This window comes from Xyrauchen texanus, chromosome 18 (genome assembly GCF_025860055.1).
Source record: "Xyrauchen texanus isolate HMW12.3.18 chromosome 18, RBS_HiC_50CHRs, whole genome shotgun sequence".
In the NCBI taxonomy this organism is placed as follows: Eukaryota; Metazoa; Chordata; class Actinopteri; order Cypriniformes; family Catostomidae; genus Xyrauchen; species Xyrauchen texanus.
In genome coordinates, this window is record NC_068293.1 from 20,124,166 (window position 1) to 20,140,870 (window position 16,705).

Here is a 16,705-nt window from a genome sequence, read left to right on the forward strand (position 1 = left end):
TCCCAGGGGAGTCCAGTAAACTTGCGCTCCCTGGATGTCTTTCCTCCCCAGCCCTCTGGCTCGGCAATTCCCGACCAGACCCACTACAGTACTAAATACTCTGTACTGGAATAGGTGCTCCACGGGGTTTGGCCATCACGGATTAATCCCCTTGTGATGCATTTTCCGCAGTACGGTGCCTATGGTCAGGCGGAGCTGCGTCTCCCTTTGGGCAGACCCCCCTGTGGGGGACAGAAGGGGAACGTGACGTTGTGTCCCCCTTGCCACAACACTGTACCAAGCCACTGTAATGGTTGAACCTTATTCTCGGCTCCTCAGTGCAGAACCTGACTGAACAGATGCATGATCCCCGCCTTTTATACCAGCATGTCCAGGGGCGGGAGATGCTAATTTTGTTTGCCAATTTGGCATTGGCCTTTTTCATATTCAGAGGTATCCGAGGCTTACGAAAGAAGCTCCTTGACACAACATCTCGTTCCCTCCATCAGAGAACGGGGGTTACACTAGTAACCTAGAGGTTTCTTAATGGCATCAATCACACTGAAGGCCTAGACTTCAAATGCACGGCCTGCCACTGCAAATGAGTCTCTAATGGAAAACACAAACTGATATCTGAAATCCAGTGAACATGGGAGTACAGAGAATTGAACTGAATTAAATTCATGCAAAAATGTCTCATGTTGGCTCATTCCTCAACCAAGCACTCAAACAGTGCTTGATCAGTGTCCTCAAACTTTAACATACATGTATGTGAAATATCCAAGAAATTAAAATGTCCCTTTAAGCAAAGGTCACTTGCTTTCTTGCAAATTGCTGCTGAATGTCTTAGAACAGGTGACAATGTAACATTGCTAAGATTTACTGACTGGAAACAAACAGGCTCTTAAGCTAAACTGTTATAGGCATTTTCCCCCATCAACATTCTCGGGAGAGTGCGTATGTATGGCAGGGCGGAGGACGGGGCTGGGTTGTGATTATACACATCCGGTCCCTTATAAGGCTAATCAAGCCTTCAAGAGGGATAAAGGCTGACTGCGGACGATAGTGCGGGAGAGAGAGAGATCGTTTACGGACATGTCAATCATGTGTGTTTGTCATTAAAACTATTATTTATATTGCCAAGCTGGTTCTAACCTCCTCCTTTCTATTGAACAATGTTACAGTATGTAAACGCATTCAGCAAGGGAAACTGATGTAAACACAGAGAGGGTGTGCCAGGGGCGTGTCTAGGGGGAGGCTGGGGGAGGCAGTGCCTCCCCTAGGATAAGCTCTGCCTCCCCTGAGAATCTGAGAAATAATCTGTCCATCTGATGATAAATTACAATTTAAAAGTGGATTGTTTTGTGCATATTTTTCCATCGCTAGCAGATGAGTGAGGTCTGACACAACAAAAATCCAGTTTTGGCGCTGTTTCACAGTGCGCGCGAGCTCGGCGTACGCGCTCAGAAAAAGTGGATTATGTCAGAACAGAACGCCAATGAAATGTTTACCTGGCAGAGCTTTAAAGCACGAGCAAACAATGAACTTTTGTGATTGCGAATAAGTGCAGTGTCCTGTGAGTGTAACTCTACCGCTGCATTAACACATGATGTGAATGTACGTCGAGTTTTCGGGGACTGACCGAGGCGCCAGAACTGCAGCTGATAGAATGTGTGGCGATGAGAAAGCAGTGTGCAGTGCACTGTATGCTTTATTGCCAAGTATGCTTACACATACAAGGAATTTGTCTTGGTGACAGGAGCTTCCAGTCTACAACAATACAAACAATACCAAAAACAGCAGCAAGACATAGGTAATTAAAAACAAAAAGAACACAAAATAAATAATTATACATATACGTACATACACTCACCTTCATACATACCCACATACACACGTAGTGCAAAATCTAATACAATCTGTTATATAAAGAACAAAAACCTGTATATTATGTACAGAGCAATGTAAGTAATGGCAGAAGTGGATATGTTGGATAATATAAATTAAAATTAAACTGTGTATTGCACATCATTATTGCTCAATGGGGCAATTTAATTGTTCATTAGATGGATGGCCTGAGGGAAAAAAACTGTTCCTGTGCCTGACGGTTCTGGTGTTCAGAGCTCTGAAGTGCCGGCCAGAAGGCAACAGTTCAAAAAGGTAGTGGGCTGGGTGAGTGGTGTCCAGAGTGATTTTACCAGCCTTTTTCCTCACTCTGGAAGTGTACAGTTCTTGAAGGGGGGGGGGGGGCAGGGGCAACCAATAATCCTCTCAGCAGACCGAACTGTCCTTTGTAGTCTTCTGATGTCTGATTTCGTAGCTGCACCAAACCAGACAGTTATTGAAGTGCAGAGGACAGACTCAATGACTGCTGAGTAGAGATGCTTTCACATATGCTGCGTTACTTTGTAGACTAACTGATCCGCGGCTGTACTGTACCAGAAACACATAGGCATACTCACTATTTTTTTTATTTCAGATCCAGAAGTTATCAGCAACTTTTATTTAAAAAAAAAAAGTTTTGTCAGCATTACGATTCTCTTTGTACACATACACTCTTTAATAGACGTATTCACGTTAAAACCCAATTTAATCAACGTATTCAATGCATTATTCTATACAGATGTATATATTAATTTGCTCGAGCAATTAAGTGGAAAAATATTTAACCATGTATTTATATTAAAATCACAATCATTTTAAATTAAAACTTAAAATTGACAAAAACAGCAGACTCATACCTTTTCTTTTGCATTTAAATTTTAATACAATAAATCTTGCATTTCACAAAGAACTTGTTTTTCCACCTCCACGAATGAGACTAGAGTCGTTCATTATCCCGCCTTGTTGAGGTAAATTTTAGTTTTCCTTGCTTTACCCCGGTCTTAAAGTAAAAATCAGACTGTGAAAAACAGTAGTATTTAATTAAATACATTTATCTAAGTCTATTTTGACTATAGATCTCAAAACTCCTCCAGTAGCCCCTTAAATAAAAAACAAACAGTCCTAACTAGAACGTTCATTAAAAAAAATGTAGCCTATTTCTTTTCTATTGGCCGTTATTGGGTGTGTGTCAGTCTGCTGCCGGATCACCTTAACAACCAGAGTGCGCAGTAGTCACAGTCAGACAGTCACTATGCACACAGACGATATATATTTTGAATCTGTTGGCAGCTCGTGTTACAAGGCTCACTGCTCACAACTTTGTTATTTTCTCATTTAATGCTAGTGTGTACTTATAAGCTTTTCATGAAAGTTTTGTATTTGAACAGTTAAGTTTTGTTTGTTTTTTTTTGTCATTTTTGCAGGCTATTCATTTGTTGGGTAACATACCCTAGCTCAGGCTGCTTAGCTACCTGCTAGTCACTTAAATTGCTAGTCTCTAGTCAATGAAGTTGGCACTGAAGTCAATGAAGTAGACTTTTGGATGTAATAATTAGACCAGTTTTTATTAAACATAAAAAAATGCATAAGTGGCTCATTAAAAAACAGGCACCTTGTCATTCACCCTCCATGCAAGCTGCCTCTGTCGAGCTCAGCACACCTGCTAGTAACAGTGAACATGCTGCCTCTGACAAGCCCAGTACCTCTGCTCCCAACACTGAGCAGAGCCTTGTTGCATCCACAACGGCAAATCCTCCAAACGCATGTCCTCCACAAAATCCACATGCACCATCCTCCAGCTCTGCATCTGTGTCGGAGCCAGCAACATTCTGCCCTCCCCAAAACAGACAATCCTCCTCCAGCTCTAGTGTGTCTGTTCCCCCTGACTTAGATTTGTATAGCCCATCCCAGCCCAAGCTAAGTAGCTATCCTAAGCGCCTATTTGGACAGGCTCTCAGGTGTTTCAATGCAGGCTGGTATCAGTCTCGACCATGGCTCGAATATTCTGTCTTACGTGATGCCAGCTTTTGCTTTCCCTGCCGTAAATTTAGTGCCTCCAATTCGGAAAGAGATGATGCATTCACAAAAGTAGGCTACAACAATTGGAAAAAAGCGCTGATAAAAAACAGTGGTTTTCAGAAACATGCCTCCGGCACTGCGCACGTCAGAGCCATTACCTCTTGTCTATACAAACGTGACTTCAGATTCGTTTAAAAAACTCTCTCGTCTCGGTTGCCTACTCGTGTAGCACATCTTCTCACAAGCAAACACCTGTCACTCATCACCAGGCAATCAACGTGATCTGATATATGAATCTGTCAATAATAATAATAATAAATAATAATAATATCATCATCATATTATTAATGTTGACCTGGTTTATCTAACTTTTATGTGATAGCCCTATAGTCTAATAGGTGCCCTGTGCCTATCTCTGGGTTTCTGGCTTAGAAAAATATATGCACTAAAACAGATTGTGTGTAGTATAGCTTAATTTTGCGCCGATTTTTTCAATTGTTTATGTTGCCCCCCCAAACAAGCCAAATGCCCCCCAAACATGATATCCTGGTAACCCCTCTGGGGTGTGCAAGGACTAAACCTGTCCGTGAAGCGCATGGTCATCGAGTGATAACGCAATGCCCCTCCACACCCCCACTCTGATGACTGGCAGGGGCCTAGCAAAACAGTTAGCCCCGGAGCACCTTCATGCAGCCCGGGGTTTATCCATGTCTTTTTCGCAATTTTGGGTGGGAAGCAGATCAAAACGTAACTCCTTTTTCACAAAATCTTGACATCTGCGGTCTCTTTGGTGTGATCACGATTTGAAGCTCCATTAAACTTCCTTGTGCTTGACGCATGCACAGAGCCTTGCTCATGTACGCGCGCTGTGCACATGCTCTGCACATGCGTCAAGTGCAAAGAAGTGTAATCGAGTAAACATGGATTGGATAAGACAGTTAGTAATTAAAGAGTATATGTAAACATTTTTATAGCTGAACCTCTTCTTTAGGTCAGCCCAGTCCCATAATGGGACACACTTTATTATTAGCAAGAACAGCTGAGTAATTTTAGAATTCCTTCTTTAGACCAAAACATGTAGAGATTATGATGCTGAAAAAATCTCTAACTTTACAGTCAAGTTCACATACATCGTATCATAAATGCTGGGTTAAAATCCTCTAAAAACACTATCAATCTTCCTGTCAGATGGTAAAACAATAAAAAGGAAATTTTTGCATGTTGCTGGTTGATAAGTTATGATTTAGGAGTTTGGATAAATGGCATAAAAGTTCTGCATAGGCATCAATGGTGATATGATTTCATGTCATCTGTGGAATGTTATTCATGTTAAATGTACAGTGCATCCGGAAAGAATTCACAGTGCATCACTTTTTCCACATTTTGATGTTACAACCTTATTCCAAAATGGATTAAATTCATTATTTTCCTCAAAATTCTACAAACAATACCCCATAATGACAACGTGAAATAAGTTTTGCAGATTTAAAAAAAAATAAAAATAGAAAAAAAATAACATGTACATAAGTATTCACAGCCTATACAACTATTCTCAAAGTATTATGATGAATTGTATTGACATAGGTCAAGTTCTTATTTCAAACATAGGCATTGCTTTTTCAATAAATAATTAAAGAGAATAGGGAATGTTGTACCAATTTATTTATTCTAAAATGTAAAACTTTCACATTATGGGCATAATAAAGCAAAAATAATAAAATTGAAACGTTTAAATACACACTTTTAAGAGCAAGCAAGCCTGGTGGTCTGTGGAAAAATGTATTCAAATAATCTGTTCTGCCAATTCTCCATTCATTGTGGTGAGATTGTTTCAAATATATCCATCCAACTCAATTATAGGGGGTTTATGAAGGGCTGCGAGTCATGTCTCTGCTAAACCTCAGGGCAAAGCCCAGCCAGAATGTTCTAGTGTGGTCAACCAGTATGCCACACAAGAGTAGGCTTTCTCTTAAGAAAGAGAAAGATTGTTAAAAAGAGGATCGTCAATCAGGGGAAACACAAGGGTAAACTACGGCTCCGGGTTTGATTGAGAATGGAGTGCAAATCTATGGAAAACTGATCCAGATATCAAGCCAAACCCTGAGTAGAACTTTGCAATCCAAATCCAGAGTAGCTACATTATCCACAAAACCAAAGACATCCACCATTGCTCTAATGAGCCTTGATTTAACAAAATTTAAAACATCTGTATAAGAATGAAATTAGGTTTAGAAGGACAGTTCACCCAAAAATCGAATGTATATCCTGGTCTGTCTTAACACAATGGCAGCTCTTTTTAAAGCTTAAAAAAATAAATAAAAGTAATCTAAAAGTAATCGATGTGGCTTGTGTGTCATAATGCAACTCTTCTGAGCAATAGGTTATAGTGAGAAACAAACCAAAATTAAAGTCATTTTGCAGTGAAAATCTCATGGTTCGTTAGCTAGCTCAAGTTGGCTTGCGTGTTCAAGTGTGAATTTTTGGGTGCTTTTTAGACTTAAAGTGAGTCACTATCAAATGCCACTGTATTGAAGATGGGCCGAGATACTGAAATCTCCTTTCACGTTCCACATAAGAAAGAAAGTTTCACTGGTTAAAATGGCATGAGAGTGAGTAAATAATAATTAAAATTATTTAACAAAGCTACGCAGCATAAGGAACAACAATGCTAACATACCAATAATGGTATTTCGTTAATGGAAAAATAGATTTCATAAGACATAAAAAGTTGGATTGAGGCTATAATGTTCTTTTGGATCTTATATATATATATATATATATATATATATATATATATATATATATATATATATATATATATATATATATATATATACACAGCTCTTATGGAAAATAATTATACTTTTATTCACCAAAGTGGCAATCAACTAATCACAGTGTATAATCAGGACAATAATAACATGAAAAATTACTATTACAATTTGAAATAAATGTTCAGAACTTCCCAAAAATTCTCCATGTGCAATAATGACAGCTTTGCAGATCCTTGGCATTCTATCTGTCAATTTGTCCAGAAACTCAGGTGACATTTCACCCCACACTTCCTGTAGCACTTGCAATTGATGTGGCTGTCTTGTCAGGCACTTCTCATGCACCTTACAGTCTAGCTGATCCCACAAAAGCTCAATGGGGTTAAGATCCATAACACTCGTTTCCAATTATCTGTTGTCCAATGTCTGTGTTTCTTTGCCCACTCTAACCTTTTCTTTTTGTTTTTCGGTATCAAAAGTGGCTTTTTCTTTGCAATTCTTCCCATAAGGCCTGTACCCCTGAGTCTTCTCTTTTCTGTTGTACATGAATCTGGTGTTGAGCAGGTAGAATTCAATGAAGCTGTCAGCTGAGGACATGTGAGCATCTATTTCTCAAACTAGAGTCTCTGATGTACTTATTCTCTTGTTTAGTTGTACATCTGGCCTTTAACATCTCTTTCTGTCCTTGTTAGAGCCAGTTGTCCTTTGTCTTTGAAGGCTGTAGTTTACACTTTTGTATGAAGTCTTTAGTATTTTGGCAATTTCAAGCATTGTATAGTCTTCATTCCTTAAAACAATGATTGACTGTTGAGTTTCTAGAGAAAGCTGTTTATTTTTTTGCCATTTTTGACTTAATATTGACCTTAAGACATGCCAGTCTATTGCATACTGTGGCAACTCAAAAACAAACACAAAGACAATGTTCAGTTTCATTTAAAGAACCAAACAGATTTCAACTGTGTGCGATATAATGGCAAGTGATTTTCTAGGACCAAATTAGCAATTTAGCAAGGATAAAGTGTTGGAGTGATGGCTGCTGGAAATGGGGCATCTAGATTTGATCAAAAATGACTTCAAATAGTGATGGTGCTGTTTTTTTACATCAGTAATGTCCCAACTATACTTTATGATCAGATTAAAGTACACAAGTACACAATAGAACACAATTAAAGTACTAAAATCCTAAATAATCTGTCAATTATTCCAAACTTTTGGGAGTCCGTGTATATATTTGTATATATATTGTAAGGAGGGCAACCAGGGCAACTTTTATATTTTGATCTATTATGGTTTGATATAATGCAACATCTACTTTTGGCCCACCACCATCAATCAAGTTTGAGTTTTGGTCCTTGCTAGGAAAAAGTTTGGGCACTTCTTATTTAGCCCTTTATGGTGGTAACTGGTTACATTTGACTTTATATAGATAACCTTCCTGTTTTTGATACCTGTTCATTTACATCTGCATACCAACTCAAAATCAATGCCTTACTTTTGAATGAGCATTTCACTAGGGCAAAATATGCAATATTATTGGTAAATGCAGTTATTCTGAAAATATTAGAAAAATATATTATTTGTTTCTGTCTTTAAATTGTTTCATTTTATTGGCCACAGACCTCCAACACCCCACTGGTGCTACCAAAGGAGGTGCCAACTGTAGAGCTTGGTGGTACTGGTGCCAACACACTCAATTGTTAGTCTGGAGCCCTGTGCCTACAGAAACATCTCCTTTGAGTAAATTATGACAACCCACATGCTCCAGCAACCCTTCTCTTCTTGCATGTGCATGCATCACTCATAATGCATGCATCACAATATTTTTTGTATGAAAAGATGGACACATGTTGAGCGTTTCACTTATTACAACTCCTATTGAATACCAGGACAAAGCAAATGATCAACTCTGTGCAACGCACTCCAAATACCCAAATACAGGTAAGCCATTTAGTAAATCACTCAAACTTCTGAACTTAAAGAGTTTAGGTTGCAGAAGACACATGGTCTTAGTCAAGGTGGAATACTACCGCTCAGTTCTGCAGAAGTGTTCATTAATGCACATCCAAGTGAAATAAAAGAAATGGCTTACCAGGCCAGCAAGAGGTGTGGATAGTCTGTTTAGTATTCTTATTGATGCCAGGCTTGATCTTGTTGATCAAACTTAAAATAAAAATAAAAAATCAACACAAACTATCATAGTGTGCCTCTGGTTTTCAGTTTATGACTTCCTTTAATTTGGCCATCTGGCTTGAGTTTACAAAGTCATCTAATGCCATTATAAAGGGAAAAAAACTGTTTACTGTGGAAACATACACGGACGATTGCCTCTTTGAATCTAAGTCTAGTTTCCTGAAAAAGACTGGTTTGGAGAAATACCCACACTGACAACAGTGAAGTGCCAAGTCAAAGGTGAGAAGCTGATGTGAAAATGGGTGAGACTGATGAGTGTGAAATAAAAACATTTGCTAAATTTGATTTCTGACTGACTTCATTATATGTAATAAAGGGAGAGGCAGACAATAACATTTCAATGATCTGACATTTAGTACTCTTTAATTACTGAAATGGAAATAATATAGCTACCATCTTTGTTCCAGATCTAGGCAGGTATCACAATCAATAAAACAAACAATCAGTGGTTTCACATAGATGCTGTTTTATGAAACAAATTAAAGCATTTCAGAAACACGACATGAGACATTTCTGTGTTAAAGGTGCACGCAGTAATTTTTTGTTTATGTAGTGCTGGTCTATTGCAGTCATCATGGACTAATACTGACACCTAGTGATGTGGATGCAGCATCATTCAAATGCAGTAGTTTTCAGTTACCGATGCCATTGTAGAAATTCACTATTCAGTCAGCCATGATTAATTTAAACCATTAGTGAATGTGTCCAATATCAGGGCAGTTGCACAGATTAAGTGAGTAGAATTCGAGTGGTCATGTGATCTAGACATGGCAGCCCCCCTGAGTACACTCTCTCTATGTAGAATAAAATGGCTTTATAAGGTCGCTGATATGACTGGAGTCTTCATCTCATGTGAGAGCTCATGTGAGAGCTCATGATTTCACACTTTAAATAACAATACAACATTTCTAGAATTCTAGGAAGTCTAAACAATATACAGTTCTGGCCATCTTGTTTATCAATCAAGTGTTTGAAGATAGTGTAAAAGACAAATCTGAATCCTGCACAACAATACAGAGAGATCTGTTCACACTTTAATTATTTGTACACAATTTTTGCTAAACTTTCCCATTTTGGCCCTGGCGGAATTTTCACAGCAGTATTTGTTAAAATGGGAGATCCAGAGTGACAGCATCCTCAGGTAATGTGTGCCTTTGCTCGCTCATGTGGAAACAAAGCTAATGGCTCAGCTCTGACTGCAAGTAAGCAGCATGGGAAAACAAGAGAAAGACAGTGAGATTCTGCACTGGACTTTGGTAATTAATTAGTGTACTGGTAATTACACCAGTGTGTCAGGCAAATGGTGGTGCTGCAACACACGCACTGCATTGCTAGTCATCAGCACATTGTGTTTTGGATGCTGGTACTCAGCATGAATATTTGGTATAATGGTGTTCCAACCAGATTTCTTAACTAACAGCACAGCTTTGTCAGCCAGCTTCAGCGGAAAGCCTTTGCTGGATGACCAGCAAGTTCTCTTGATGAACAGCATGGTAATGCCTGCTGATCCACCAGCAAGACCAGCACCAAACCAGGCTTAACCAACATAACCCTGTGTGGACTAGCATGTAATTTCAGGAGGGTTGAATATTGTTTCAGCCCACAATAACAAAGCATTTAAGCCTAGGTTAAATTACTGAATGACATTTGCTAAAAAATCCAAAAAGCTAGGGCAAAAACACATGGAACAATTTCTACCTTGTAAGAAATTAGGGACTGAGCTGGCAATACTTCCTTAATATATTTTAAAAAATGCTCTAAAAAAAACAGACCATATCTAGAAAAATAAGAAGTACAAACAGCTTTACTTACTCACACAACTGAACTCCATTCTCTAGAGAAATCCGGAAAGTACTGCTTCCAAACTTCTTACTAACTGCCTGCAAGAACAAGACAAACACAGGAAGCACCAGAAACCAGTGAGAGGAGACGGAAAGTAAGTAAAGTTGTTCTTCCAAGCTGCAAGTCCAAACGACTAGCACAACACCAGTCTCTTTTGGAGAATCTTGGGTTATTCAGTAATCAGGATGGGAGCCCAGCGGCCAAACCACAGAGAACGAGAGCATCTGGAGGAATGTCACAGTTCTACACACAAGCTTCATGCCTTTTCAATGATCTCAAGCAACTCCTGCAGGATACAGAAGGCAGGCAGCCCATTGTTGTTGCTCACACACAGGGAAGCATTTATGTTGCATTTATACCCTCAGAGTAGGCCGTTACAATGCGAGCCCTGTTGGTCCACACCTCATATAATGGCTAGGATTAAAGCCCTTTTACCGAAGGCAAATGTTTTCAATTTACAAGTTTAAACGTCCACATAAAAACAGGCAACATAGTTTTTATTTAGCTTCCATGAGACTATGTAAAGTAATAACCTAAATGAGTTATAAAATAAGCCACTGGTACAGGAATATGTCATTTTGCCAAGGAAATTTTCAGCCAACTGTAGACAATAATGTCATGAAAAATAATATAAGGCCTACAAAATCTAATCTGTTACACAAAAACAACCAAGTTATGAGGTATCACCATTTATCGAAAATATAATTTCTGTTTTTCTTTTTTAAAAAGGACACTTTTAAGCTACTTACATGGTCAAACCCCTCAGGAGAATGGCATTTATTCAGAGGGCGTGGAGAGCCTTACATGTAAAAGGACACTGGTTGAGAACACTATTGACTGCAAGATCTGAACTGCAATGTCTCTCCTATATTGTTCTCTTTATGTCCGACTCAGGGCTTCAAAAGGACACTTTCTATGCCTGCTGAACAAAAGAAGACCAAAAATAACAGGAACATTTTGGTATTACTAATGTGTGGACAAGCACTATGGTTCTCTCACCAGATCAAGTTACAAACTAGATACTTTCTGAATTCTGATCAAGACTTTTGGAATTCCAAACAGTGTGACCTTGTGACCAAAAATAATTTTAAAGCTCAAAATTACTGCTTACATTTCAGTTTAACATCCATGTAAACTATCAGTAAATTGTATTCATTATCACACTTATCAAAGCCTTTCAAAACTTTTATATTTGCCAAATAATGTTTGGCATAAAGGGGCAAATAGCTTCTTATCGCCTTGATGCATGTTTGTGAAAACATTTCAAACACTCTCTACTATGGACTTTGAAGAGAGAAGTTGATCACATATTATACAGTTTGGTGCAGCAAACATCAGAGTTCAATGGCATATGAAACCCTGACCCCTGCTGTTCCTGTCACTGTAATGCCAATGATGGCTTATTGTTTTGAAGCAGATCTCTGCAGCAAAAAAACGAATAATTTGAGAACTTAAGAAAATGAATCACTTAAATAGACATTTCAAAAATTTTAAAGAAATAATAATTACTAAAAAAAAAACATTTTGTGTTGAAGTAAACGTGGTAGAAAAGATTAAGGGTTTTCTACATGGAATAAGTAAATTCTATATTTGTACTCAATTCAAACATGCAAAACTTAATGTTCTAGCTTATAAGAAAATATTATTTATGCTTGTTTATCTTAATGCATCCTCATGTATCAAACCAAAGGTTTCGATGATGTAATTCCAATCTGCACATTTGCACAAAGATACTGTTCCTTCATGAAGGAGCAATGAGGCATTCTATGTTGTTTGGACACACAGAATGCTGCACATTGTTAATTGTGCTAAAGTGCTTTAATCCTTGCAAGCAGGGTCCACTGAACATGAATGAATATTGTGAGAAAATGATCAACAAACCATTTCTGTGGTCGATTTAGGGTTAAAAGAACAGACAGGTATACAGTCACTAATGGATGCTACATAAGCTAAGAGTTTAGAACTTATAGGTATGCAAACAATTTAACAAAATCAAAGATTTATATTGCTTACAATTGCAAGTACTAAATCAAATAGTTTATTTACTGTTAAAAATCTGAGTTCTAAATCAGATTTAACTAAATAACAATGACCACTATTTGGAGTTGAAGACATAGGATACAATGAACATCAGTGTGACCATGTAACACTATCTCAACGTAAAGAGTATAGTGTTCAGGGTAATTTGTTCTCAACATAACTTACACACAATCATATCAAACGTGAATTTTGAAGCTGTATTGAATTATTGTAATTATACTGAATTATAAATACTTTTGTAAAAAAACACACAGCGGCTTCAAAATTCAAGTTTGAGTTATGACTGAGCAATTTATGTTGTAGAAAAAAAACATCCATGTATCGTTAAGTAATTTTTACCACAGACCTTATTTTACTCATAAATTTAAACACCCCATAATAAAAACCCATAGGAAAAGGCTCGCCTACAAAGTGATGTCAGGGCTGAATGTCTCAGGTTACTTAACTGTAACCCCTGTTCCCTGATAAAAGTGGAACGAGATGCTGCGCTGATTTAGCGCTTTGGGAACGTCTTTAGGAGTGACTAGCTGTGAATGTGTGTGCAACACGTCAATTAAATTGACTAGAATTTATATAAATAGATGCTTCACAGGTGCATTGTCAGGTATTTTGTCTGAAGAGCAGTCCTGGGGCATCCTCAGTGCGGCAATGAAGCGCAGCATCTCGTTCCGCTTTTATCAGGGAACAGGGGTTACAGTTAAGTAACCCGAGATGTTCCCTATCAAAAAGCTACACTTTGATGCTGCGCTGATTTAGCACTTTGGGAACGAGAATACCCATGCCGCTGCACTGTTGGTGTCAGAGACAGAAGGTCCCTCCTGTCCAGAATCGCAACAAGGCGAGCTGTCGAGGAGAGACATTATCTCCGAGAACCACACCCTGTTCAGCCAACACGGCACTATCAGTAAGAGGCAGGATTCAGGTGTTCTGAATGGACTCGATTTGAGTGGGAGACATTTGTGCCCGCATTGTGATCGAATTCCATACGATCCCCAGATAGATCATTTTCTGAGTGGGAGAGAGGAAGCTTTTCTTGGCGTTGAGCCTCAATCCCAGAGAAACCTGATGAGCTAAGACAATATCCCTGTGCTGAAATGCCAGTTCTTGTGACTGTGCAAGTATCAGCCAGTCGTCTATGTAATTCAGAATGTGGATGCCCCGGAGTCGCAAAGCAGCCAGTGCTGTATCCATGCATTTTGTGAATGTGCAGGGTGATAAGTCTAGACCGAATGGAAGAACCCGATACTGGCATGCTTCGCCCCCGAAAGCGAACCTCAGGAACTTCCTGTGTTGTGGCAGACTTTCTGTATGGAAGTGCGTGTCCATGAGATTGATCGTGACCAACCAATCGCGTTGTTGGATTTGAGACATGACCGTCTTGACGGTTAGCATCTTGAACTTGAACGCCCTCTGAGCAATTCAAGCCTCGAAGGTCTAAAATTGGACGCAACCCTCCATCTTTCTTGGGGACCAGGAAGTATCACTGTAGTAACCGGACTCTCTCTCTGGAAGGGGAACATGTTCTATGGCCCCTTTGACAAAGAGATTTGCAGTTGTTCCCACAGTAGACATGCTTGTTCCGGTTTCACGGTAGTGGGAACCACGCCGTTGAAACGCGGAGGACTGCGAACTAATTTAATTCTGTAGCCCTTTTTCTACTGTTCTTAGGGCCCTCATAGAAACACCTGCCAGTAGTTTCCATGCTGACAGGTTCTCTGAGATTTCTTTTACAATTCTGACACTTCCTGTTGAGGGGATGTCGAGTGTCCTGCATCCTGGGCTACGGCAGGAAGCAACGGAACACCCAACATTTTGCTGCAAACCGCAAACTCCCGAAACGCCAGAGGTGTCGGGAATGGAGCGGTTTTGTGGAGGTATCGGGGGGGGTATAGGTGGATGTTTCACACGACCCCTACCAAGGGGGGCTACCCCCGCGGCTGGGCACAAGACCGTCAGGGCTTTCTCTTCTTAGAGATGACGATCCTGAGGTCTTGCTTTGGGGGCTGCTGAGGGCGATGAGGGGGAACACGCTTTGCCACGCTCTGTTTTTGAGCCTCCCTTCTAGAAGGACCGGGGTGGGGTTGGGTGGCTGGCGGCCCCTCCCCCTGAGTGCGATGAGGGAGGAATTGTCCAAAGGCTTCCTCATGACTTTTCGCCTCCTGGAACCTGGTGAGAACAGTGTTCATGGCGTCACCAAATAGGCCAGAAGGTGAAACCGGGGCATCGAGGAGGAACACTTTGTCCCTGTCTTTGATGCCCGAAAGGTTTAGCCATAAATGTCTTTCTGTGCTGACCAAAGCAGCCATAGACCAGCCAATGGTGTGAGCCTTCTGTTTGGTCGCCCAGAGAGAAGGATCTGTGGCATGATGAAGCTGGGCGAAAGCCTCTTCGTCGACCGTACTGCCCACACTCAAGTCCTTCAGCAGGTCAGCCTGGTACGCCTGCAACACTGCCATAGTGTGCAGGGCAGCACCAAAACAAAACTGGTGTGTCCGTTTCAGCCATATAGTGTAAACACGGGAACACACACTGCTTGCTTTGCTTCACACACATTCTTGGAAAGGAGAAAAGGTTTTCTGCGCACTGCCTAACAAATTCTAACTCTTAACAGAGGAAAAGAAAGTTCTGACAGCTTGAGAAGCACAGCACACACAGAGTGGTCTGAAGACAAAAGACCTGACGATGCACCTGTGACGCATCTATTTATAGCCCTGCTACAGGTGCATCCTGATGATGTCACCAGCAGAGGCTATACATTCTAGTCAATTTCATTGATGTGTTGCACACATATTCACAGTTGGTTACTCCTAAAGACGTTCCCAAAGCGATAAATCAGCACAGCATCAAAGTGTAGCTTTTTGATAGGGAACAGCTGTATATGCTCTATGCTTTACAGAACTGCTTTTCTTAGAGAGACAGTACTGCTTTTTAGCACATGTTCAACAAATCAATGTAAATACTTAAATAGAACAAATTATGCACGTAAACAATAAACATGTAACAAAATATATAATATATGCAATATTATATTTATTGATGGAATACGTGGATTTGTTCATTTTTAAAACTAAAATGTGACCAAAATGATGAAAAACAAATCAAATATACACTCCAAAAATGTTGGGCTATTTATTTTACCCAATAGCTTGGTTAAACATTCATTCTGTTGGGTTATTCCCAATGTTTATTGGGTTGTTTCTATAATAACCCACCCAGTTGGGTTAAAATTGGTTGACCAGTGCCACTTCCAACAGAAGATACAGAGGTAAGTAAATAATATTACATTATATTTGAAAGCTTATTGTTTTTTTATCAACATACAATAATAGCTGATTTTAAATCAAATTAAATAAAACGTAAATAAAATAATTAAATAATTTCCCCTTCTGAGTAATTTTGGGTATGCTGAATTGCTGCTCACTTGGCTACTGACACCAACTCTTGCTATAAAGCCAGCCTATTTTAAACTGTTTCTTATAAACTATAAATTGGGATGCCCCCTTACTTTCTATGCTGGTCCCGACACTTTTTTTTTTAAATCATACATAATATTTAATCTATCTGGCCATTGCACAAAGAAATTGTAAGACTCAATATCCAGTGTCACGGCCACGGCACAGTTTTTCATCAACTGAGGAAAGTATATTGTCATTTTTACAGTGTAACATTAAAATACTTCAAAGTGGATTTATGAAACTTTTTATAAAGAAAGTTATATCTGAAAGGCACTAAATTATATAATACACAAATTGGACTCAACAAATATATTAAAAATATTATTACACAATAGCCAGTATCTACAAGGCATTGGGTGATAGCCTAATCAAAAGCCACTTTTCAGATCATCCTATGCCCCTGAATTCACGATGGGTATGACTTTTTACACGTTGTGACATTTATCACTTTTATTGTGAATTTTTAATGCCAAAAAGCAGCAACATTTTGATGGTGTTCTTTGACCATTGCAAGAAGGTGCCTTG

General features: G+C 39.3%; 1 protein-coding gene across 1 annotated transcript in view; it reads right to left on the bottom strand.

Moving 5' to 3' along the window:
* The window catches only part of LOC127658781 (LIM domain only protein 7-like), an 84,184-nt gene that overhangs the window by 57,352 nt on the left and 10,127 nt on the right, over nucleotides 1-16,705 (bottom strand). Inside the window, 3 exon segments of the mRNA XM_052148286.1 lie at nucleotides 8,748-8,784; nucleotides 8,786-8,813; nucleotides 10,656-10,723. Coding sequence (XP_052004246.1) covers nucleotides 8,748-8,784; nucleotides 8,786-8,813; nucleotides 10,656-10,723 — 133 coding nt within the window.